Here is a 25,466-nt window from a genome sequence, read left to right as displayed (position 1 = left end):
ATGCAGAGGTCACGGGTTCGATCCCAGCTCCAGGAAGATCCCACATGCCACGGAGCAACTAAGCCCGTGTGCCAACAAAAAAAAAAAAAAAAAAAAAAAAATCACATTAACCACTTCTGCCACCAGCCTGGTCAGAGCCAACATCTTTTCTTACCTGGATTTCTTCAGTGGTAGTCTAGCTGGTCTCTGTGCTCCCACCCTTAATATTCTGCCGTCTTTTCTCAACTTACCAGACAACATGGCCTTTCAACGGATGAAATAGTAAATGTCAGTCTTTTGGTCAAAATTCTGTAACGACTACCATTTTCCTAAGAGGAAGTTCAAAATCCTTACCAGAACCCTGTGGAGCTTCATGTTCTTCTCTGGCCTCCTCTCTCTCTCTCTCTCTCTCTCTCTCTCTCTCTCTCTGTTTCTCTCTGGTTTTTCGTTGTTGTTGTTGTTTTGGCTGCACTGCATGGCTTGTGGGATCTTAGTTCCCTGACCATGGATTGAACTCAGGCACCCTGCAGGGGAAGCATGGAGTCCTAACCCCTGGACTGCCAGGGAATTCCCACTGACCTTCTCTCTTAAACTCTGCCTCAGTCAACTGGTTTCATGTGCATGAGCACCTGACTTTGCCTGGGACATGACATGACCCTGGTTCTTTCTTTTTTCTTCTTCTTTTAATCTTTTGGCCGTGCCACAGGGCATGTGGAATCTTAGTTCTCCAACCAGGGATCAAATCTGTGCCTTCTGAATTGGAAGTGTGGAGTCTTAACCAGTGGACCACCAGGGAAGTCCCTGACCCTTGCTGTTTCTTTTGCTTGGATCATAAACCCAAAACATTCACATGGATTATTCCTTCACCTCTTTTCAAGTTTAGTGTGAAATATCCAATTGTCAATGAGATATTTTGGGGGAGCTGCATCTGGTCTTAGTTGCGGCATACGGGATCTTTTGTTGTGGTGCACAGGCTTCTCTAGTTGTGGTGTGAGGGTTTTCTCTTCTCTAGTTGTGATGTGTGGGCTCCAGAGCTCATGGGCTCTCTAGTTGAGGTGCACAGGCTCAGTAGTTGTGGCGCGTAGGCTTAGTTGCCCCGTGGCATGTGGGATCTTAGTTCCCTGACCAGGGATCAAACCTGCGTCACCTGGATTGCAGTATGGATTCTTTACCACTTACCACCAGGGAAGTCCCCTCACCTGTCATTTTCATCTGATCTTTTTCAGGCATGTCATATTTAGTGGTACTCAGCATTATGGCTTATTTCTGAAAAATTTGCATATGCTTCTAATATTTAACCATGATAGTACTTTTTGAAAACCTGTAATTTTGGAAAAACAAAAGTTGTACATGAGGTACTATACTGCATCTTTATCCATGAATGATATCAGATATTGAGAGAGTGTTGGTAAGTCCATAAGCTTCTCCTTATAGACATATGTTTGCCTGCATGGTGTTTTGTTTTGTTTTGTTTTTTAATTAAATTATTTATTTATTTATTTATTGGCTGTGTTGGGTCTTCGTTGGTGCACACAGTCTTTGTCTAGTTGTAGCGAGTGGGGGCTACTCTTCGTTGTGGTGTGTGGGCTTCTCATTGTCGTGGCTTCTCTTGTTGCGGAGCACAGGCTCTATGCACGTGGGTTTCAGTAGTTTCGGCACACGGGCTCAATAGTTGTGGCTCACGGGCTCTAGAGCACAGGCTCAATAGTTGTGGTGCATGGGCTTAGTTGCTCCAGGGCATGTGGGATCTTCCTGGAGCAGGGATCAAGCACATGTCCCCTGCATCGGCAGGCGGATTCTTAACCACTGCGCCACCTAGGAAGCCCCCTGCATGGTGTTTTAATTGAACCTTTTTATAAAAGTTGTTGTTTTAGATAAGTCAGTTTTTTAAAAAAATTTTTTATTTTATATTAGCACATAGTTGATGAACAATGTTGCGTTAGTTTTAGGTGTACAGGAAAGTGATTCAGTTATACATATACATGTATCTATTATTTTTCAAATTCTTTTCCCATGTAGGTTATTACAGAATATTGAGCAGAGTTCCTTGTGCCAAATAGTAGATCCTTGTTGGTTATCTATTTTAAATATAGTTGTGTGTATATGTCAGTCCCAAACTCCCAATTTATCACCCCTCCACCTTTCCCCTTTGGTAACCATAAGTTAGTTTTCTTAGTCTGTGAGTCTGTTTCTGTTTTGTAAGTAAGTTTATTTGTATTAATTTTTTTTTTTTTAGATTCTGCATGTAAGTGGTATCATGTGATATTTGTCTTTCTCTGACTTAGTTTACTTAGTATGATAATGTATAGGTCCATCCAGGTTGCTGTAAATGGCATTGTTTCATTCTTCTTAATGGCTGAGTTGTATTCTGTTGTATATATGTACCACATCTTCTTTATTCATTCCTCTGTTGATGGACATTTAGGTTGCTTCCATGTTTTGGCTGTTGTAAACAATGCTGCAGTGAACATTGGGGTGCATATATCCTTTCGAACCATGCTTTTCTCCAGATATATGTCCAGGAGTGGGATTGCTGGATCATATGGTAGGTCTATTTTTAGGTTTGTAAGGACCCTCCATACTGTTCTCCATAGTGGCTGCACCAATCTTTTGGTCTGGCCAGAAAGCTCATTCAGTTTTTTCTGTAACACCCAAATGACCTTTTTGGCCAACCCAATACATTCCCACCAACAATGTAGGCAGGTTCAATAACAGTCTGAGTTTGATGACCTGGTGGTAATAGAAGTGCAAACTTGGTGAGAACTATGAAATAACCCACAGAGTTAAGTCTTCTCTTCCCTACTTTACACCTTTGCCAGCTGACTATGTGGCTGACTATACTTCTCTGTCTGAACCCCTCCTGAGTTTGAAAGGATTCAATATTTTAAACTTTGCTAAGGAAAAATGATGAGAAATATAGTAATATTAAGAGAATCCAAATGTGGTATTATCTGAACATGCCAGAATAAAAGGATAACATAGCAAATTGAAAACAAACTAAACATCTTTAATTATTAATATAAAAAATTTTGTAAATGATATTACAGAATCTTAAAAATTCCCATTAAAGTGAAGAGGGTAATAGGAAAAAAGCCACAAAAACTCATCACACATCTACAAATGGACTGACTCACAGCCAAAATCATTTCGTCTGTCATCCTGCTCCATCTCCCTCCAGCAACTCCTTATGTTAAGACAAACTCCAAAAGCCATATCACTACATCCCTGAATACTTAAGTAGGGAATTTGCTGCTAGTCCAGTGGTTAGGACTCCAGGCTTTCACTGCCGAGGGTGTGGGTTCAGTCCTTGGTCAGGGAGCTAAGATCATGCAAGCTGCATGGTATGGCCAAAAGGGAAAAGAAAAAGAAAAACAAAAACTTAAGTAAGTGTCCCTAATAGACAAGGATTTCTTTGTTTAACTTAATTGTAGTATCTTTATCATAATGTAACTGTAAACAATAATTCCTCCATTATTATCCAGTAGGAAACAGTAGTCAAATTCTCCTGAATGTTTATTAGTTATTTTGACAGGTACACTTAAAGAAACGTGAAATCATTTCTTATCTGTTATTATAGTTTATATCTCTTGATTTTATAATCTTCTATGGATAACTCCCTTTTACATATTAATTTGGTTTGTTTGAAAGAGGTCATATTCCACGTAGAATTTTCTGATATTCTGATTTGGCTTACTGCCTTCTCATGATATCTTTTATCATGACCTCCTGTGCTTAATATTTCCTGCAAGAAGGTAGTTATTTTAGAGGTGAGATCAGATTCAGAAGTATTCATTTTTCTCTTTTGTAAGATTATAAGTGTAGTCAACGTGTTGACTACACCTGAGTCACTCTGTCATCTGAGGGGTTTGGCAGCCATTGATTATTATTATTTTTAATTAATTTATTGGCTGAGTTGGCTCTTCGTTGCTGTGAGCAGGCTTCTCATTGCGGTGGATTTTCTTGTTGCACAGCATGGGCTCTAGGCACGTGGGCTCAGTAGTTGTGGCTTGTGGGCGCAGTAGTTGTGGCTCGAGGGCTCCATAGTTGTTGCTCGAAGCCTAAGTTGCTCTGTGGCATGTGGGATCTTCCCAGACCAGGGATCGAACCCATGTCCCCTGCATTGGTGGGTGGATTCTTAACCACTGCGCCACCAGGGGAGTCCCAGCCATTGATGATTATTGCCTGTACCATCAATATAGGTGATGGTTCTACCCTCCTTTTCTTTCGTTAGGTAGAACATGTTTTTTACAAACAAAGTTATTGGAGGAGCAGTTAGGTTAAAAAATATGCAAAAATATCTTGATTCTTTTTATTTCTTCTTTCTCAGTGTGATGATTCAGTCCTTTGCCATTCTCTAAACTGAGCTTTTTCCTTCTTTTTTCTGTAGTAGTAAATGTAAAGGATTTTTATAAATTTATTCTTTAATCCATTGTAGATACAATTGACCCTTAAATTGTGGGGGTTAGAGGTGCTGACGCCCTACACAGTCAAAAATTTGTGTCTACTTTTCATTCCCCCAAAACATAATTATTTAATAGCCTACTGTTGACCAATACATATTTTCTGTTACATGTATTTTATACTTAAAGTTACAGGAAAGAAAAAGCTATTGAGAAAATCATAAGGAAAAGAAAATACATTTACAGTATTGTACTGTATTTATGGATGGCTAACAGGCACATGAAAAGATGTTCACCGTTGTTAAACCTCAGATAAATGCAAATCAAAACCACAGTGAGAGGACTTCCCTGGTGGTGCAGTGGTTAAGAATCCGCCTGCAAATCCAGGGGCCTCGGGTTCAATCCCTTGTCGGAGTATAGCCTTTAAAAAGGGTGAATCTACATTGTACAGCTGAAACTTATATGATATTGTGAATCAACTCTACCTTAATTAAAAAATAAGATGTGAGAAAGAAACTCATATTTACAGGTATAGTGATCTATATGTTAATAGTGAAGGAGCAGCAGTATGACTGCTTCATGGTAGCCTAGCCTGTACACTAATGAATGAATGGCTGTAAGTTTTTATGGCACGCAGTATTACAGTTGTATTCAGAACACAACATTAGAAATGTTACATTATTTTAAATGACTTACTTGTGATGACAGGTTGATATGCAGCTTCTCCAATTAAGAGAAAGGGAGAGGGGGGGTACTATATGAGAATATAATTCTTTGAAAGCAAAGTTATAAAAAACTAACACATTATTAATTTTATATTAAATATCACTCACCTTACTCCTATGTGAGGATGGGCTATCCACTTCGATAGAAGGCCTTTTTTTTTTTTTTTTGGCCACTCCATTGCAGCATGCAGGATCTTAGTTCCCCGACCAGGGATTGAACCCCCGCCCTTGGCAGTGAAATCATGGCGTCCTGACCCCTGGACTGCCAGAAAATTCCCTCAATACAAGTTTTGCATACAGTGTTCTACAGGACAAATACTTAGGCAGTGATGATGATGGCACAAAAAAAGCCTCATACAGTTCTTACAGTATAGTTATTAGATTTTCACACAGAGACGCACACATACACAACAGATAAGTTTATTAACTGTAAGGCATGATAATTATTATTCATTAAGTGGAAGCGGATTATCATCAGGATCTTCATCCTTGATGTCTTCATGTTGAGTAGGGTGAGCAGGTGGAGGAGGAAGAGGGATTGGTCTTGCTGTCTCAGGGGTGGCAGAGATGATAGAGGTGGAGGAGGTGGAAGGGGAGGCAGGAGAGGCAGGCACACTCAGAGGAACTTTACAGAAATACATAATTTCTGACTTTTTAACTTTTTCATTTCTCTAAACGTGTTTCTGTATGGTACTAATCCTTCTTCCACTGTTTGCGTTAGTTTCAGTGCCTGTATCATACAAGGGTCCATGTCGTAAGAGAAGTCAGCAAGCAGTGTTGAATAATCAGAACCCTCTGCCAGACTGTCTGATGTCAGTTTGTTTTCTGGCACTGATGCTTCTACACCATGTTCCTCGACGTCTGGCACTGGTTCAGAAGCACTCATCTCCATCAAGATGTCTTCTGTGAATTCCTCCAGTGTGGTGTCAGTTAGTCTTGAATTTCTCCAAGATCCATATCTTGAAACCCTTTACCTTCCAAAATTTTTTTGGCCATATTCACAATCTCTTTGATTGGCTTTGTTTCAAATCCTGTGAAGTCACCTGGACACAGTTTTCTTCGGTAGGAATTTATTGTTTCAGGTTTTACAGCTTTCACAGCATTTTCTATAACAACAATAGCATCTTCAGTGGCGTAATCCTTCCCAGCTTCCATGATGATTTCTTTATCAGGATTCTTTTCCATAGCATTGATAATCTTTCCATAGAGGAGGCTTACAGATCCTTATGATCCCCTGATCTAGAGGCTCAATTATAGAGGCATGTGTTTGGGGGCAAGTAGACCACTTTGAGGCCTTCGGTGTTGGAACTCAGTGGTTTCTGTGTGACCAAGGGTGTTGTCCAATTTAAAAGAACTGTAAAAGGCATTACCTTACTGGCAATGTACTTACTGATTTCAGGGACAAAGCATCAATGGAACCAGTCCCGCAAGAGGGTTCTTGTTGTCCAGGCCTTCTTATACAACTGAAAGACTGGTAGTTGGTGTTTATCTTTTTCCAGGGGTTAGCAGCTGTATAGTAAGAGGAGTCCTGATTATAAACCTGACTGCATTTACACAAAATGGTAGAGTTAGCCTGTCCTTTTCTGCCTTAAATCCTGGTGCTCATTCTCTTCTTTACTAATAAATGTCTTTTGTTGCACTCCTATGTGATATTCTTAAATATGTTACATACATGTATTCTTACATATATGATATAGTAAGAATATACATAGGCTACAATATTCTGAATATGATATTTCTACATTTTTTTAGAGTGTAAGATTATGATCTGAAGGTTCAGCAGTAGAGAAAATTTATTGATCATGTCCAAAACTACCTAATGCTCATTATGAAGATGCAGCATGAATTATTCAATCTTTTATTGTTAGATACTAGGTTGATTAAGCTTTGTTATTATAAAATCGTCGATACCAAATAGCTTTGTTATTACAAAAGACTTGCTCTTATTATTAAATTAAAACAATTTGTTATGTGAGCAAATCGGTTTTCTGGCATAATGATAATTACCTAGCGTTATCTTTCTTTGTCACTAGATTCCTCTGATTCATATAAAATGAGTCTCTAACATACTTTCTAAATTGATGGAGTAGTTTCTACTGTCTTTAATTTGGTATTATCTTCACTCAGACTGGGTTGAGATCCTTGGAAATTCCTCACTCTTTATAACTTTGTAACTCAAATTTGGGCATGAGTTGAGACCTCTGTGGGTCAGTTGGTCTTTGCTAACAAGTTGGTTCTTTCTCTAAAGGGAACATCCACCAGTGGCAGGTTTTGGATTGAATGATGTTGCGTGTAAACATGTCTTCTGTTTACACAGAAAGGGCATGGGGCTTTCCCCCAGCATGACTTGCCTCCTGAGTAGTTTCTAGGCCACTAAGCTTTGTCCCAGTACCTCTTTGGGGATCACATTCTTAGCTCCCTCCACTGAGTACGTTGGCTTCTGCTATTTCCCCGACTGGATTCTGAAACTCCTGGTATATATTGACATTCCTGTGAGAGTGGCAAGGAGCAGAAACAGAAGTATTTGGGAGGGGAATGTATGCAGATCTTCCTGGGATATTCCAGACAGATTGAGAGGAAATATAGTTAGTGTCTGTGATATTGATGTAATGCGTTTGAGCCTTTTGGTCTGGGCTAACGACTCCATTGTCTTTGTTCTTTACAGATACAAGCAGTAAGTCGAGTACATTCTCAGCAATAGACTTTCTTCTGGATCTTCCTATGAAGCCAGAGCCACATGCACCATCCTGATCCTGGTGAGCATGTTTGGATTTTTTTTACTTATTCACTTCTGTTTTGTCCTTTTGGACGGTCCTGGTTGTAAACCCAGGCCATTGGCTGATGGAAACCTTTCTTCGCTTTCATCTTTAAGTTTCTCAACATTTTGTCCCTTTCTGCTGATAGCAGTGACAGCCCTGTCTCTAAATTCTGCTTTGTCTGCTGGGTAAGGAAAACATCTTAGTCCAAATATGGCCTCTGGGCTCTAAGTTCCCTCCAGGACATTAAATTATATATTTGATACATTTTTCTTTTTATGTTTATAGTCTTTTTTTGTTTGTTTTATTTATTTTATTTTATTAGGCTGCGACGGGTCTTAGTTGCAGCACGCAGGATTTTCGTTGTGGCATGCAGGATCTTTCATTGTGGCACACTGGCTCTCTAGTTGTGGCACATGGGCTCAGTAGCCCCAAGGCATATGGAATCTTAGTTCCTCGACTAGGGATCAGACCTGCATCCCCTGCATTGTAAGGCAGATTCTTAGCCACTGGACCACCAGGAAAGTCCCTTTGTTTATACTCTTATAAACTATGCCAGTTAACTGTTGGAAATTTTGCATTCACTACTGAATAACAATTGAAATAACTCACAGTAGTTGTAGGATGCAAAAGAAACTGTTGCAGGAAGGGGGACCCCTTCCAAGGCCCTAGAGTGGCTTTTGTCTAACACTGGAAATTGTCTGAGGAGACACATGCTGACAAAGCAAGAGACTTTATTGGGAAGGGGCACCCAGGTGGAGAGCAGGAGGGTAAGGGAACCCAGGAGGACCGCTCTGCCACATGGCTTGCAGTCTCAGGTTTTATGGTGATGGGGTTAGTCCAGGTTGTCTCTGGCAAATCATGTTGCTTGGCTCATAGTCTGACTCAGGGTCCTTGCTGGTGGCGCACACATCTCTCAGCCAAAATGGATTCGAGCAGGAAGGGGTCTGGGAGGTTGGTCATCTCCTTCCTCTTCGGCCCCTCCTGAATGCTCCCGGTTAGTTTTCTGCTGCAGCACCATGTTCCTTATTGGGACCTCCTGTTGTGAGACAACTCAGGCAAGGGGGCCTGGCCAAGGTGGGTGGTTTTGGTCCATAGTTCCTTAACAGAACTGTTGTGTAAATAATTATTCAAAGATGTTGCTCTAAAGTTAAGTAATGTACAGCTTTTTCAGGTTTGGGGAATTTGATGGTGGAAATCCAATGCTGATTTGAAAATTTTTTAAATTAATTAATTAATTTATGGCCGCATTGGGTCTTTGTTGCTGCAGGCGGGCTTTCTCTAGTTGCAGCAAGCAAGGGCTGCTCTTCAATGTGGTGTGCAGGCTTCTCAATGCCGTGGCTTCTTTTGTTGCATAGCACAGTCTCTAGGCATATGGGCTTCCATAGTTGTGACACATGAGCTCAGTAGTTGTAGCATGAGGACTATTGTGCAGGCTTTGTAGTTGTGGTGCACGGGCTTAGTTGCTCCAAGGCATGTGGGATCTTCCAGGACCAAGGATCAAACCCATGTCTCCTGCATTGGCAGGTGGATTCTTAACCACTGCACCACCAGGGAAGTCCTGAATTTTTTTTTTTTTTAATAAACCCAGGTCTTTAATTATTAAGGGAAGCACTCTGAATCTGCTCTATTATCTTTTTTTAAAATTGGAGTGTAATTGCTTTACACTATTGTTAGTTTCTGCTGTGCAGTGAAGTGAATCAGCTATGTGTATACACATATTCCCTCCCTCTTGGATCTCCCTTCCACCATCAGTCCATCCCACTCATCTAGGTCATCACAGAGCACCAAGGTGAGCTCCCTGTGCTGTACCACAGGTTCCCACTAGCTATCTGTTTTACACATGTATTTATGTCAAACCTAATCTCCCAATCCCCCCCCCCTCAGTGTCCACACGTCCTTTCTCTATGTTGGTGTCTCTATTCATGCCCTGGAACTAGGTTCATCTGTACCATTTTTCTAGATTCCAGATACATGCATTAATATTACAATATTTTTTTTTCTGACTTACTTCACTCTGTATGACAGATTCTAGTTCCATCCAAATCTCTACAAATGACCGAGCTTCATTCCTTTTTATGCCTGAGCAATACCCCATTATATATATGTACCACATCTTCTTTATTTATTTTTTTAATTTATTTACTTATTGGCTGTGTTGGCTTCGTTGCTGCATGTGGGCTTTCTCTAGTCGAAGGCTTCTTATAGTTGCATCGAGCGGGAGCTACTCTTTGTTGCAGTGCGTGGGCTTCTTATTGCAGTGGCCACCTCTCTTGTGGAGCGTGGGCTTCAGTGGTTGCAGCACGTGGGCTCAGTAGTTGTGGCTCACGATCTTAGTTGCTCCGTGGCATGTGTGATCCTCCCGGACCAGGGCTTGAACCCATGTGCACTTCATTGGCTGTATCAATTTACATTCCCACCAACAGTGCAAGAGGGTTTCCTTTTCTCCACACCCTTTCCGGCATTTCTTGTTTTTAAACCTCGTGATGATGGCCATTCTGACCAGTGTGAGATGATACCTCACTGTAGTTTTGATTTGCATTTCTCTAATAATTAGTGACGATGAGCTGAGCATCTTTTCATCTGTTTGTTGGCCACCTATATGTCGTCTTTGGAGAGACGTCTGTTTAGGTCTTCTGCCCGTTTTCAGATTGAGTTTTTTGTTTTTTTGATATTGAGCTACCTGACCTGTTTCTATATTTTGGAGATTAATACTCTGTCTGTTGCTTTGTGTGCAAATATTTCCTCCTATTCTTTTTTTATATGTTATTTATTTATTTATTTGCTGCGTTGGGTCTTCATTGCTGTGCACAGTCTTTCTCTAGTTTTGGCGAATAGGGGCTACTCTTTTTTTTTTGAGAACTTTTATTGAGATAAACTGCATATATTTAAAGTAAAAAATTTGGTATTTTTTTTCTTATTAGTAATGTATATATGGCATCTTTATTGCGGTGGGCAGGCTTCTCATTGTGGTGGCTTCTCTTGTAGAGCACGGGCTCTAGGTGCACGGGCTTCAGTTGTTGTGGCCCATGGGCTCAGTAGTTGTGGCTCGTGGGTTCTAGAGCACAGGCTCAGTAGTTGTGGTGCACAGGCTTAGTTGCTCTGTGGCATGTGGGATCCTCCCAGACCAGGGATCGAACTCATGTCCCGTGCAATGGCAGGCGGACTCCTAACCACTGTGCCACCAGGGAAGTCCTTATTTTCTCCCATTCTGAGAGTTGTCTTTTCATCTTGTTTATGGTTTCCTGTTTTGTGCAAAAGCTTTTAAGTTTAATTAGGTTTCAGTTTCTTGTTTGTATTTTCATTACTCTAGGAGGTGGGTCAAAAAAAGATCTTGCTGTTTATTTATGTCAAAGAGCGTTTTTCTTATGTTTTCCTCAAAGAGTTTTATAGTGTCCAGTCTTACATTTAGGTCTTTAGTCCATTTTGAGTTTATTTTTGTGTATGGTGTTACAGAGTGTTCTAATTTCATTCTTTTACGTGTAGCTGTCCAATTTCCCCAACACCACTTATTGAAGAGGCTGTCTTTGCTCCATTGTATATTCTGGCCTCCTTTGTCATAGATTAGGTGACTGTAGGTGCATGGGTTTATCTCTCGGCTTTCTGTCATGTTCCATTGACCTATTTTTCTGTTTTTGTGCCAGTACCATACTGTCTTGATTACTGTAGCCTTGTAGTATAGTCTGAAGTCAGGGAGCCTGATTCCTCCAGCTTCATTTTTCTTTCTCAAGATTGCTTTGGCTATTTGCAATATTTTGTATTTCCATACAAATTGTAAACCTTTTTGTTCTAATTCTGTGAAAAAGTGCCATTGGTAATTTCACAGAGATTGCATTGAATCTGTAGATTGCTTTGAGTAGTATAGTCATTTTCACAATGTTAATTCTTCCCGTCCAAGAACATGGTATATCTCTCCATCTGTTTGTGTCATCTTTGATTTCTTTCCTCAGTGTTTTCTAGTTTTCTGAGTACAGGTCTTCTGCCTCCTTAGGGGAGTTTATTCCTAGATATTTTATTCTTTTTCATATGATGGTAAGTGGAATTGTTTCCTTAGTTTCTCTCTCTGATCCTCCGTTGTTAGTGTATAGAAATGCAAGAGATTTCTGTGCATTAATTTTGTATCCTGCATTGTTATCAGATTCGTTGATCAGCTCTAGTAGTTTTCTGGTGGCATCCTGAGGATTTTCTATGTGTAGTAGCATGTCATCTTCTAACAGTGACAGTTTTAGTACTTCTTTTTCAATTTGGATTCCTTTTATTTTGTTTTCTTCTCTGATTGCTGTGGCTAGGACTTCCAAAACTATGTTGAATAATAGTGGCGAGAATGGACATCATTGTCGTGTTCCTGATCTTAGAGGGAATGCTTTCAGTCTTTAACCATTGGGAATGATTTTTGCTGTGGGTTTGTTATACATGGCCTTTATTATGTTGAGGTAGTTTCCCTCTATATCCACTTTCAGGAGGGTTTTTATCATAAGTGGGTGTTTTGTCAAAAGCTTTTTCTGCATCTATTGAGACGATCATATGGTTTTCCATCTTCAATTTGTTAATATGGTGTATCACATTGATTTGCATATATTGAAGAATCCTTGCATCCCTGGAATAAATCCCACTTGATCATTGTGTATGATCCTTTTAATGTGTTGTTGTGTCCTAATTGCTAGTATTTTGTTGAGGGTTTTTCCATCTATGTTTATCAGTGATATTGTCTGTAATTTTCTTTTTTTGTGATATCTTTGTCTGGTTTTGGTATCAGGGTGATGGTGGCCTTGTAAGATGAGTTTGAGAGTGTTCCTCCCCCTGCAGGTTTTTGGAAGAGTTTGAGAAGAATAGGTATTAGGTCTTCTCTAAATGTTTGATAGACTGCAGCTGTGAAGCCATCTGGTGCTGGACTTTTGTTTGTTGGAAGATTTGTAATCACAGTTTCAATTTCATTACTTGTGATTGGTCTGTTTATATTTTCTAATTCTTCCTGGTTCAGTCTTGAAAGGTCATACCTTTCTAAGAATTTGTCCGTTTCTTCCAGGTTGTCCGTTTTATTGGCATATAGTTGCTTGTAGTAGTCTCTAGTGATCTTTTGTATTTCTGCAGTGTCAATTGTGATTTCTTCCTTTGCATTTCTAATTTTATTGATTTGTGTCCTCTCCCTTTTTTTTTAATGAGTCTGGGTAAATGTTTGTCAATTTTGTTTATCCTTTCAAAGAACCAACTTTTAGTTTTATTGATCTTTACTATTATTTTCTTCATTTCTATTTCATTTATTTCTGCTCTAATCTTATGATTTCTTTTCTTCTACTGATTTTGGGTTTTCTTTTTTCTCTAGTTGCTTTAAGTATAAAGTTAGATTTTTTTATTTGAGATTTTTCTTGTTTCTTGACGTGAGATTGAATTACTATAAACTTCCCTCTTAGAATTGCTTTTGCTGTGTCCCATAGCTTTTGGGTTGCTGTGCTTTTATTGTCACTTGTTTCTTTGTATTTTTCAATTTCTTCAGTGATCTCTTGGTTGTTCAGCAGTGCGCTGTTTAGCCTCCATGTGTTTGTGGGTTTTTTTTTTAATTAATTATTTTGTTTTATTTTATTGGCAGTGTTGGGTCTTTTTTGTTGTATGTGGGCTTTCTTTTTAGTTGTGGTGAGTGGGGGCTACTCTTTGTTGTGGTGCGCAGGCTCCTCATTGCTGTGGCTTCTCTTGTTGTGGAGCATGGGTTCTAGGCTCGTGGGCTTCAGTAGTTGCAGCACACGGGCTCAATAGTTGTGGCTCACAGGCCCTAAAGCGCAGGCTCAATAGTTGTGGCACATGGGCTTAGTTGCTCCGTGGCATGTGGGATCTTCCTGGAGCAGGGATTGAACCCATGTCCCCTGCATTGGCAGGCAGATTCTTAACCACTGCGCCACCTAGGAAGCCCTGTTTGTGTATTTTACAATTTTTTTTCCTCCTCAAATTGATTTCTAATGTCATAGGGTTGTGGTTGGAAAAGATGCTTGATATGATTTCAATTTTCTTAAATTTTCCAAGGCTTGATTTGTGACCCAGGGTGTGATCTACTCTGGAGTATGTTCTGTGTGCACTTGAGAAGGAAGTGTATTCTGCTGCTTTCGGATGGAATGTCCTGTAAATATCAATTAAGTCTTTCTGGTCTATTCTGTCATTTAAAGCTTGTGTTTCCTTATTTACTTTCTGTTTGGATGATTTGTCCATTGATGTAAGTGGGATGTTAAAGTTCCTCACTGTTGTGTTACTGTCGATTTCCTCCTTTTATGGCTGTTAGCATTTGCCTTATGTATTGAGGTGCTCCTGTGTTAGCTGTGTAACTATTTATAACTGTTATGTTTTCTTCTTGGATTGATCCCTTGATCATTAGGTAGTGTCCTTTCTTGTCTCTTGCAACATTCTTTATTTTAAAGTCTATTTTATCTGGGATGAGTATTGCTACTCCAGCTTTCTTTTGATTTCCATTTTCATGGAATGTCTTTTTCCATCCCCTCACTTATATTGTGTATGTGTCCCTAGGTCTGAAGTAGGTTTCCTGTAGACAGCATATATATGGTTTTGTTTTTGTAACCATTCAGCCAATCTGTGTCTTTTGGATGGAGCATTTAATACATTTACATTCAAGGTAATTACTGGTATGTATGTTCCTATTACCATAAATTGTTTTGGGTTTGTTTTTGTGGGTCTTTTTCTTTTTTGTTTCCCACTTAGGGAAGTTCCTTTAGCATTTGTTGTAAAGCTGGTTTGGTGGTGCTGAATTCTCTTAGCTGTTGCTTGTTTGTAAAGCTTTTGATTCCTCTGTCGAATCTGAATGAGATCCTTGCTCGGTAGAGTAATCTTCGTTGTAGGTTTTTACCTTTCATCACTTTAAATATATCCTGCCACTCCCTTCTGGCCTGCAGAGTTTCTGCTGAAAGATCAGCTTTTAACTTTATGGAGATTCCCTTTTATGTTATTTGTTGTTTTTCCCTTGCTGCTTTTAATATTTTTTCTTTGAATTTCATTTTTGTTAGTTTGATTAATATGTATCCTGGTGTGTTTCTCCTTGGGTTTATCCTGTATGGGACTCTCTGCACTTCCTGGACTTGGTTGACTCTTTCCTTTCCCACTTTAGGGAAGTTTTCAACTATAACCTCTTCAGGTATTTTCTTGGGTCCTTTCTGTCTCTCTTCTTCTTCTGGGACCCCGTAATTCGACTGTTGGTGCACTTAGTGTTGTCCCAGAGGTCTCTGAGGCTGTTCTCAATTCTTTTTTCTTTTTTCTTTATTCTGCTCTTCAGCAGTTATTTCCACCATTCTATCTTCCAGCTCACTTATTTGTTCTTTTGCTTCACTTATTCTGCTCTTTCCTTCTAGGGTATTTTTTATTTCAGTTATTGCATTGTTCATCACTGTTTGTTCTGTAGTTCTTCTAAGTCTTTATTCAACATTTCCTGTATTTTCTTGATCTATGCTTCCATTCTGTTTCCGAGATTTTGAATCATCTTTACTATCCTTACTCTGAATTCTTTATCAAATAAGTTGTGTGTTTCCTCTTTATTTTTTATTTATTTACTTATTTTTTTGATGGGTGAGACTGTGTTTCTGTCTTGCTGGTTGTTTAGCCTGAGGCAGCTAGTACTGGAGTTTGTGGGCACTTGGGTAGAACCAGGCTTCGTGCTGAGATGAGGACCTCCAGGAGACCTCACTCTGATTAATATTCCCTGGGGTCTGAGGTTCTCTGTTAGTCCAGCAGTTTGGACTCAGTGCTTCCACCACAGGAGCTCACGCTTGACTCCTCATTTCTCAGAAGTTCTGCTTTTAATCAGATAAAGGATGTTCTGGGAAGGCTTCTTTCTGCATGTGTTGATTCCCATTTGCCTCCAGCTCAAGATAATCCTTATGCCAGTGTGGCACATAACACTGTTTATAAGAGCTGTTTCTTTGCAGGGAGATTCTATTATTATCTAATCTGTTGAGGAGCTCAATGTTTCCTCTATGGGATTTATCTAATGTATTCAGTCTTCACAGGCTTTATGCAAACACTCAGTGGTTTAGCTAGATAGTCCTTTGAATAGGGGTCCATTACCTGAAATATAAAATCTGTTAATTGTTGCCCCGAGAAAATTATGAGCTTGAAAATGTTTTCTAAATCAAGATCCCAAAAGTTACCCTTGGTGCAGCTATTGTATGTTTTCAAGAATTCACATATTTTGGAAATGTTCTTCGTGCTCACGAAGTCACACAGTGGCTTGTGCATGCACACACACTTAAGGGGAGGGCTTGTCTTTCCCAAACAGGTGCTTCAGTTTACATGGTATTTTTAGTTAGAACCTCTGAGCAGCTTTCATACCAAATGGTCTATATACATGTAGATTAGCAAATCATTGTCACTAAACCATTCTCACAGAGGGCAGGTTATGATCTCTGGCAGCTCAATTTAAGGGTAAATACGTCAAGGGAATTCCCTGGTGGTCCAGTGATTTATGACTCCATGCTTTCACTGCCAAGGGTGTGGGTTCCAGCCCTGGTTGGGGAACTAAGATCCCCCAAGCCACATGGTGTGGCCAAAAAAGAAAATACCTCAAAATATTCTGAAAGATTTTACATCTTTATCTGTTGTAAGCTCATTAAGTAGATACAATATACAGAGGAGTTTTATTCACTGTTTTATTTACTATTTGATTCAGTGTTTTATTCACTGCTGTGAGAACCGCATTACCCAGAGGACGTTGAGCCAGCAATGTCCCATCAGTGTGGAGCCAATGAAGGTCCAGGACAGGGGCTTTTCCATGCATGCCATTGTGTCGGGGCGGGACTTCCGGTGTCCTCCTAGTGGCGGCCTGTTTCATACTCAGAGGTTCTGGAGCTCTGGGTCTGCTCCGAGGTGACCAGACTGAGGAGACGTGAGCAAGAGGAATCATTGTGCTCGCTGCACAGAGGCAGGTCTGAAGCACTAGGCCACTCTGCACACAGAGTCTGATGGCGGCAGCGGCGCTGAGGGACCCGCCTCAGGTAAACTGTCCTCTGGGCCCGCACCTCCCTCACCCCACCAGACACTGAAGCCCTGAGTGCGGGGCACCTGCTCACATGCCCGTAGCCCCGGCCGCGGTGTCCCGGAGGGTGAGGTGGTCATGGGTGGGGCCCTGTTTCTGACAGATGGTGTGAGGGCGCGTGGGAGAGGGTGATGGGCAGAGCGACTGGCAGGTGCAAAGGCTTGGTGGTGGGACTGGGGTGGGAGGATTGGGAAAATCTGCTGCTTTAGGGCAGGGGTCCCTAACGCTTGAGCCACAGAATGGTACCAGTCCGCACAGCAGGAGGTGAGCAGAGGGTCAGTAGAGAAGCTTCATCTGCAGCTCCCTGTTGCTTGCATTACCATCTGAACCCTCCCCTGCACCCACCCCCACCCCAGTCTGTGGAAAAATTGCCTTCCACAAAACCAGTCCCCGGTGCCAAAAATGTTGGGGACCACTGCTTTAGGAAACAGAGAATCAAGATGGAGTGGCCCCCAGATTGGCAGGCTCAGAGGTTGTTCCTTCATTCTGAAGGCCCTGGGAACTGTGGGGGATTTCAAAGAAGAAGAATTTCAATGAAGTTTCCCCAGACACTCTTTGAAAGAACAGACTGGAGAGGGTGGGTGACAGTGAAGTGCGGGGAGACTGGGTCCTCGTGCAGGTCACAGAGCTGGTACAAGTCAGCATTGAGGCTGAATCCCAGAGTTTAGATAGCCTCAGTTCTCTCGGCCCCAGGGCCCACTGAGCTCCACCTTGGCTGCCTGCCTCCACTGACCTCTGCCCAATGGTTTCCGTAACAGTTGAAGCACTTTTGGAATCTACACAAATAAGGGGAAGATGTCCCCGGGCCTCACTGATCATGACCCTATCTTTGTGGTGTCGGGGGTTGTGTTATCCTGGGACCCTTCACCTGCCATTCTCCCAGCCCTTAATCTGGGACCCTGGAGAAATGTCAGACTGCGCCTGGAGGTTATATGGATATTCTCAGTTCCAGAAATCAGTAAAGTGAAGTTGTCAAGGGCATAGGTAGCTGTATGTGCAGGATGTTTGAATGTGTAGGCCAGGCTGGAGGTATTCAGGGAAATATAAGTCTCTTTCTGATGAGAATAGAGTAGGGAGGCAGGACTGAGGCCTGAAATGTCTCCCTGAGAAGTGGGTGTTGATTTTGGAGGTGGTAGGAAGAAAGCAAGGTTTGGATCATAAGATGAAGGTGACCTTACCCATGTTAACATGTTCCATCTAGCTGCAGAGAAGAACAAACTGGAAGGGTTAGGGAAGAGGCTACCCAGTAGTCCAGGTGAGATGGATGTAAGTTGTGGCTGTGGAGGTGGAGAAGTTGTTGGATGTTAGATTCTTTTCTTCCTTTCCTTTCCTTTCCCTTTCCCTTTCTATCTTTTTCTTTCTTTCTTTCTTTCTTGTAAAGCTAATCAGATTTTCTCTTTTGGAGAGTGGAGGAAGAAAATGGGAGGAGTCAGGGATGACTCCTTAAGGTGTCTTTGCAGCTGAACACATGGAGTCTCCATTAACAGGGCTGGAGACGTCAGTAGAGGGAGTGGGAGTAATTCCCATTGAGGACGCCAGAAGTTTTGTTTTTGGTCTCACGTGTTTCAGAAAACACAGAATGGAGGCATCAAGTGGGTAGCAGGTTATAAAGGTCTAGAAGTTTGAGACAGAGTTCATTATTAGACACACATAGGTGGTAAGTGCTGTGTGGATTGGGTGGAGCTTTGTGTCACAGGAAGGGGAATTCTTGTTCTGGTGGCAATATTTCTAACAGGTCAGGAAGAAGAGGGTGGGTGTCAATTCTGGGTCTCTTGGGCACCTGTGTGGAGGAAGTGGTCTCTCAAACACAGGTAAAAGGTTTTAAGAGAGGTGGCCAGTGAGGGAGGAGAGGATAGTCTAGCAGTTGGTCAAGGTTTCCAAGGGAACGCTGAACGTAAGATTAATGCAGAGGCCAAAGAATAATTGAGGGAGCATGACCCTGAGGCTGCGGCTGCTGCTTATTCGCCATCCTTGACTCACCATAATTTTGTGGTGACCTTTCGTGGAGCCTGTCAGCTTGGTAGATGAGCTCAGACGAATAGGGACATCTGTGAGCTCTTTGGCCCCATGTTATGTGTGGAATTATGACCCCCTAAAGATTTATGTAGAAGTATTAATCCCCACCACCTCAGAATGTGACTGTATTTGGAGACGGTTTTTTTAAAGAGGTGGTTAAATTAAAATGAGGTTATTAGTATGAGCCCTCCTCCTCCATGTCTAGTGTCCTTGTAATAAGAGGAAATTTGGACTTAGACACAGAGGGAGGACCAAGTGAATTCACAGGGAGTTGACAGCTATCAGTAGGCCAAGGATTGAGACTGCAAATGCAACCAACCATGCCAACACCTGGATCGTGGTACTTTAGCCTCCAGAACTGTCTTAATACACCTGAGGAGGAGGGCCACTGGGGCTGGGCTTTGGATGAGGGTGGCTGGGAAGAAAAGGGCTGTGACTAGTGAAGGAAGAGGGCCATGGTTATCTAAGACCTGCACATGGTTCTGGGTGGCTGGGACTGAAGCAGAGGCCGCAGCAGGTGGGATCCTGCAAAAGTCTGCAGTAGGAGGGCACTCTTGATGCTGTATGATCAGTAATGGGAAGACAAATGGGTCCTGTGGTGGTGGGGATGCACTTACAGGTGCACAGCCACCAGAGGTGCTAAGCAAGATGTGCACACGGAGAGGGAGTGTGAGCTGATGATTCCACACCTTGGAATTAGGGACTTGAGTGTAGTTTGAGTCCACATTGGGTTGTACCTGGGAGGTACACTCGGGGGTATCCCAGGGATATGGCCTGGCTGGGGGCTGGTGGGGTTGCAGGCCAGGCCCTCAACTTAGATTATTTGGCCCACCTGCCTTTTATTGCTGAGGCTGGACACAGTGACTAATGACACCTGAGGAGAGAGTGACATCAGTGACACCAGGGTCTGGTGTCTCCTCTGAGGTAGAGAGCTTAGGAGGAGGATGATGGTTGTGGGTCCTTGGGAGTGCGGCTGTTTGTGATTTCATCTCTTCTCATCACGGCAGGGTAATGTGACCTTTGAAGATGTGGTTGTGTACTTCTCCTGGGAGGAGTGGGGTCTCCTTGATGAGGCTCAGAGATGCCTGTACCACGATGTGATGCTGGAGAACTTTGCACTTGTGACCTCACTGGGTAAGCTCTTATACCCACCCCAGTACCTTGGGCTAGAGTCTGCTCACGTTTAAACAGTATGTTCTGCCTCCTTTCCCAGTTCCCAGGCTGGGTGCTGTGGTCTATAGGCTGGGCTGAGCAACTGCCATGTTCTTGAACCTGTAGCCCCCAGTTGTTCTGACATCGTAACCCCTGGACTGCCAGGGAATTCCTACAGGCTATTTATTGTAATAAGATGCTTCTCTGCAGCTCTTTTTGTAATATTTTGTTTTGTTTTCTGTTGTCTGTTATGTGCAGAGTTGTTCTGGGCCAATGCTAGTCCCTCACCTGTCCTGTCATTGCCTTAGGGCTCGGGTCACAGGCAGTTGTTCAGCTGGGGTTTAGAAAGAAGAGTCCTGGGACAGATATGATTCCAGCCCTGGCAAGATGGGCAGGTCTGACCCTGGAGTGTGTTCAGACCATACCAGGAATCAGTCCTGTGTCCACCAGTGTGTTGATGGTGATACCAGTGACCACACCTCATTTCTACCTTTCCTTCCCTACTCTGGACACTTCCATAACCTGATTCTTCTCTGAATCCCTGACCTTTCTACCATTGTGTGTCACCTTTTCTCTACTATTCCCTCCACGATGTTCCCAACATTAGGTCCCACGTAATGTGTTGCAAGGTGTGCACACATTCTTAAATAGACTTTGAGTACCATGTAGTCAGTTGCAACCATATTTTCCTGGGCCTGGACGTGTGCAGGTCACAGCACTCAGATGTCACCAGCAGCCAAGGCCCTCCTGCAGGGCGTGGGTAGAGAAGTGGATTGGAGATGCTGTTTCTTCCTGTGCTGCACACCACCCTTACATCCTCCATCTGATCCTCCCTAATTCTTAGGGCTTTCAGAGTCCCAGAAAGAGCTGTTCATCAACCTCATATTGAAAAAAATCTAGTGGACTCATTCTTTACTGTGTCTGACCCACATTTGTGTAGGGGCTGCCCTTCCCACCAAAGAGAGCATGCAGTTCATCCGCATTTCTGTGTTTTCAGGCTGTTGGTATGGAATGGAGGACGAGGAGGCATTTTCTGTGCAGAATGTTTCTGTAGATCAAGTGTCACTGGGCAAGACTCAAAGTCCAGATCCAGCCCTTCAGAAGACTGCCCCCTGTGAGAAGTGTGTTGTGGCCGGGAGAGACCCTGTGTACCTGCCTGAGTACCAAGGATTGCACCCGGGGTGGAGACCATGCACCTGTGAGGCATATGGAAAACAGTTGTGGTTCAGTTCAAACCTTTACCAGCACCAGGAGCACAGCGACGAGAAGCCATTCACAAGGGACACAGACAGGGCCTCAGTGGTGACAAGCTACACATTCCACGTTTCGGGGAAGCCCTTCACCTGCAAGGAAGTCGGGAAAGATTTCCTGACAATGTTGAATCTTCTCCAGCATCAGGCCACGCTCAAAGGGGCGAAGCCACACAGCAGCTTCCGGTGTGGGGAGCCCTTTCACAGTGGAAAGAGTCATTACAGGTACAGTGAGTATGAGAAATTGTTCAGCTGTGAATACACAGTCTTTCAGGATCAGCAAATTCATACTAGAGAAAGTTACTATGACTGTGATGACTGTGAGAAACCCTTTAACCAAAGCTCCATCCTCAATTGCCAGAGACCTGACCCAGGAGCAAAGTCTTATGAGTGCAGTGAATGTGGGAAATCCTTTAGCCAAAGCTACAGACTCATACAACACCACAGAAGTCACACTGCAGCAAAGCCTTACAAATGCAGCGAATGCGGGAAAGCCTTCAGCTACAAGTTAAGACTTGTGCAGCACCTACAAATTCACACTAAAGTGAGGCCTTATGCATGCGGGGAATGTGGGAAAGTCTTTAGCTACAGCTCTACCCTCATTAAACACCAGAGAGTTCACACTGGAGCCAGGCCTTACAAGTGTGGTGAGTGTGGGAATTCCTTTAGCCAAAGTTCCAACCTCATTCAACACCAGAAAATTCACAGTGGGGCACGGCCTTATAAATGCAGCGAATGTGGAAAATCCTTCAGCTACAAATGCAAACTTGTGCAGCACCTGCGAATTCACACTGGAGAAAGGCCTTATGAGTGTGGGGAGTGTGGGAAGTCCTTTAGCCACAGCTCCACTCTCAATCAACATCAGAGAATTCACACTGGAGCCAGACCTTATAAGTGTGACGAGTGTGAGAAATCCTTTAGCCAAAAGTCCAGCCTCATTCAGCACCGGAGAGTACACACAGGAGAAAAGCCTTACGAGTGTGGGGAATGTGGGAAGTCCTTTAGTCAAAGCTCCCACATCATTCAACACAGGAAACTTCACACCAGATAACCTCATGAATGCAGTGACTGTGAGAAAAGCAACATGAGACATTCACTGCCTGGATAAATTTTTATTTGTGAAGCAAATTTGGGATAAACCTTCATCTAAAGGTCTGAGACCTACAGGGAACACAGGTTTTTTGTTCACTTAATAGAATGAGGAAGTCTTTGTGAGGGAGACACTTGCACTGAGCATCCGCAGTGGGGAGGTGCCCCCCTGAGTTCTAGGTTTGTGGGAAGCTTCTAAGAGCCTCTTTTGTATATCCTACTGCTGGCTCTGTTGTCTGAATTATGTCCCTTCCAGTTTCTGTGGCAGAAGTCTCACTCTACCACCTAGTAGTTTCCAGGTTCCAACAGTATGTGTCACTCCTTCCAGTGTGATCAGGGAAGGCAGATGCCTCTGTTCTCTGTCCCGTTCTCTGCAGAACAGTCTGAATGATTTTCAGGGGTGCCTCATTCCCTCCCCTCTGACTAGTTAGGACTTGATCCTGACCCAGTTTTAGCAAAGATCAGTGTGGATGTTAACAGCAGCAGGTTTATCTTTTTCCAGGTCTGATTTAACTTACATTGCTGCCAAGGGTCTCCTAGGAGAGACTGTAGAGGGCTTCATAGCCCTAATTTATGGCCTTGGATGCAAGGAATTTTGTGGGCCCAGAGGTCACCTAGAGGAAGCACCTTTAGTGCCTCTGTGAGAAGTATAAACCCATTCCCTTTTCCCGAGGATATCACATAGTGCTGAGCACTATTGTAGGGAAGCTGTTCCCCGGGTACTACAAAGGAGTTTCGTGCCTTCATGTCTAGCATTGGTTTTTCTGGTGTTACTGGTTGTAGGACTACAGGGGTGAGGCTGAAATCTAAATTTACACACTGGATGTGATTAATACACACTGGTGAGGAGACCATGGCAATGTGAGAGGTGTGCCTCTTCCAAAGGTGCCTCCCAGTGACTAGGGCTGTGTTAGATGACTGTACACGCTACACCTGTGTTCATCCTGTGGTTGAGGTCATTGTCAGAGCAAATAAAGCCTTGTTTTTTCTTGTAGCCTCTGCAGTGTTCACCCTAAGAATACTGCTGCATAGACAAGAAAATGAGAAGGGAGATGTTGTAGCCCAGGGATATATAGGTTTTATGACCCAGCAGCTGTCCCTACTGACTCAGAAATGACCTTTGCCAATACTTTTTTCCCCTCATCAGAGGGCTGCCCTTCCCAAAGTTTCTAAAGCTATGGTTCTCTGGGGGAAAAATGTAGGGGAATTAGATTTCTATTTAAACAAATTTTTACGGTTTTATTGAGGTATAATTGAGTTAAATTGTACAATATAATTATAACATAGTGTACACCCATGAAACCATTTAAAAAACTGTGATGATCATATCTATAAATTCATAGTTACTTGTACCCCTTTTATCTTATTTATGTTTTTGGCCACCCCACACAGCTTCAGGATCTCAAGTTCCCCAACCAGGGATTGAGCCTGAGTCATGGCAGTGAAAGCCCAGAATCCTTAACCGTTAGGCTACCAGGGAACTTACTTGTACCATTTACAAAATCTCTGCCCTCACAGCAACTTGATTTACTCTTTCACAGTAAGTTAGTTTGTTTTATAGAACTTTATATGATTGGAATCATAAAAATGTTTACTTTTTAAAAATTGTGCTTTGTCTTCATGCTGCATAATTATTTTGTGATTCATAACTGTTATGTAAATACTTCATTCTTTTTATACCTGTGAAGACGAAAATTAGAAACTTGCACTCAGCTAAAAATAACTTCATGCTTGTTCTGCTTTTGTAAAATATGCTTGCTGCACTGAAAAAGAAAAGCAAAAACAGGATGACCTAGCAATCAAATGTAACCATGTTTTGCTAAATATGGAATGTTCTACACCTGCTCTTGTAAGTTTCTATTTGGAAACTTCCGTGCTCTGTAAACCAAGTAACCAATCTACCAATGCTCACTGTAGCCATGTGCACTGACCCCTATAAAAGCAAAGCTCATCCTGAGCTCGGGGCCCAGAACCTTGGAGTGTTAGCTCATCTGGGGCCACCGGCTTAATAAACCTGAGTTCTCCAACCCTCCGATTGTGGTTCTTGGTTTCTTGATGGACTGATTTCTACAACATTTCTAGAGGCCCCAGTGAGATTCCAACCACACTGGCCCCTTGAGCCGTCAGACCAGTGGTTCAGTGGAGTTGGAGTTAAGGAGCTCTGAGATGAACGAGGAGGTGCACCACCTGATGGTATTCCAGGTTCTCTTTCGGACTGGTGCTCTGACTCTCCAGACAGCTGGGCACCGACCAGACTCATTGGAGGGATGGACCAACTCACCAGGAACGGCCACAGGATCAGGTAAGGCCCCGGGGCACCAAACCCAGTCAGGTCCCATCTCTAGATGGAGGAGGAGCTTGATCACCTCCTATGGTCTTCAGTAGGAAGCCCACCAGTTAGGGACCTTCAGGGGGCGGGGGCACTGTGATAAACTCTGGTCTGAATGTGTGTATGAGTGAGTGCCCTGGTTTGTCCTCATTCCAGGGCGAGAGTGTGGCTCCACAGCCTTCGTGACTTACAGAGTCTGAGTGGGCCCTAACCTGCAGTTTTGTGGTGACCTCATATGGCTTAGGGTGGTCTGTCCCTGGGGGACCCAGTCCCTTCCTGCGAGTCAGATTCAGGTCAGGAGTTTACAGTAGCCTGTCAAAGCTAAGAGGCACCTAAGTTCGCCATGATGACGCAGCCAGGTGGGCACCTGAATAGTCTTCTCTTTTGAGGGGGCACCCACCCTTGTTTGTTTTTGCAACACCAACACAGGGTGGGATAGACAGAAGGAGGGGGGAGACAATTGATTACTGATTTGATTTATAAATTGTGTATGTCCAAACGGCCCTTTTGTCCTAGGGCCCTTTGCAAAGATTATTTTCTTAAAAATTTTAAGGTTCACTCTCCCCTTCCGTCAGCTGACTCATTGAGCCAATTTATTGAGGAATTAGGTTTTCCCCGAAAGACTTGCCCCATTTGCCAGACAGATCTGTACCTTCCTCCCTCCTTCCCGCTTGGTCCCCTGGACCGGTCCATGTAGAGTGGCACACTCTGATGTGTTCTTGTATACTTATGGATTCTCATTACG

The 25,466-nt window shown here is 42.8% G+C and overlaps 1 protein-coding gene across 1 annotated transcript in view; it reads left to right on the top strand.

Moving 5' to 3' along the window:
* The window catches only part of LOC130842947 (zinc finger protein 211-like), a 31,915-nt gene extending 7,502 nt beyond the window's left edge, over window positions 1–24,413 (top strand). Inside the window, exons 2-5 of the mRNA XM_057719529.1 lie at window positions 7,770–7,860; window positions 16,520–16,844; window positions 19,909–20,035; window positions 21,051–24,413. Of these exons, the coding sequence (XP_057575512.1) occupies window positions 16,812–16,844; window positions 19,909–20,035; window positions 21,051–22,354 (1,464 nt within the window). The 5' untranslated portion in view covers window positions 7,770–7,860; window positions 16,520–16,811 and the 3' untranslated portion in view covers window positions 22,355–24,413. The remainder of the gene's footprint in view (window positions 1–7,769; window positions 7,861–16,519; window positions 16,845–19,908; window positions 20,036–21,050) is intronic.
* Window positions 24,414–25,466: the final 1,053 nt, after the last annotated feature.

The sequence above is a fragment of the Hippopotamus amphibius genome, unplaced genomic scaffold (assembly GCF_030028045.1).
Source record: "Hippopotamus amphibius kiboko isolate mHipAmp2 unplaced genomic scaffold, mHipAmp2.hap2 H_1, whole genome shotgun sequence".
NCBI lineage: Eukaryota > Metazoa > Chordata > Mammalia > Artiodactyla > Hippopotamidae > Hippopotamus > Hippopotamus amphibius.
The sequence above is the reverse complement of the archived record's forward strand: the minus strand, read 5'-3'. Positions and strand labels throughout refer to the sequence as shown.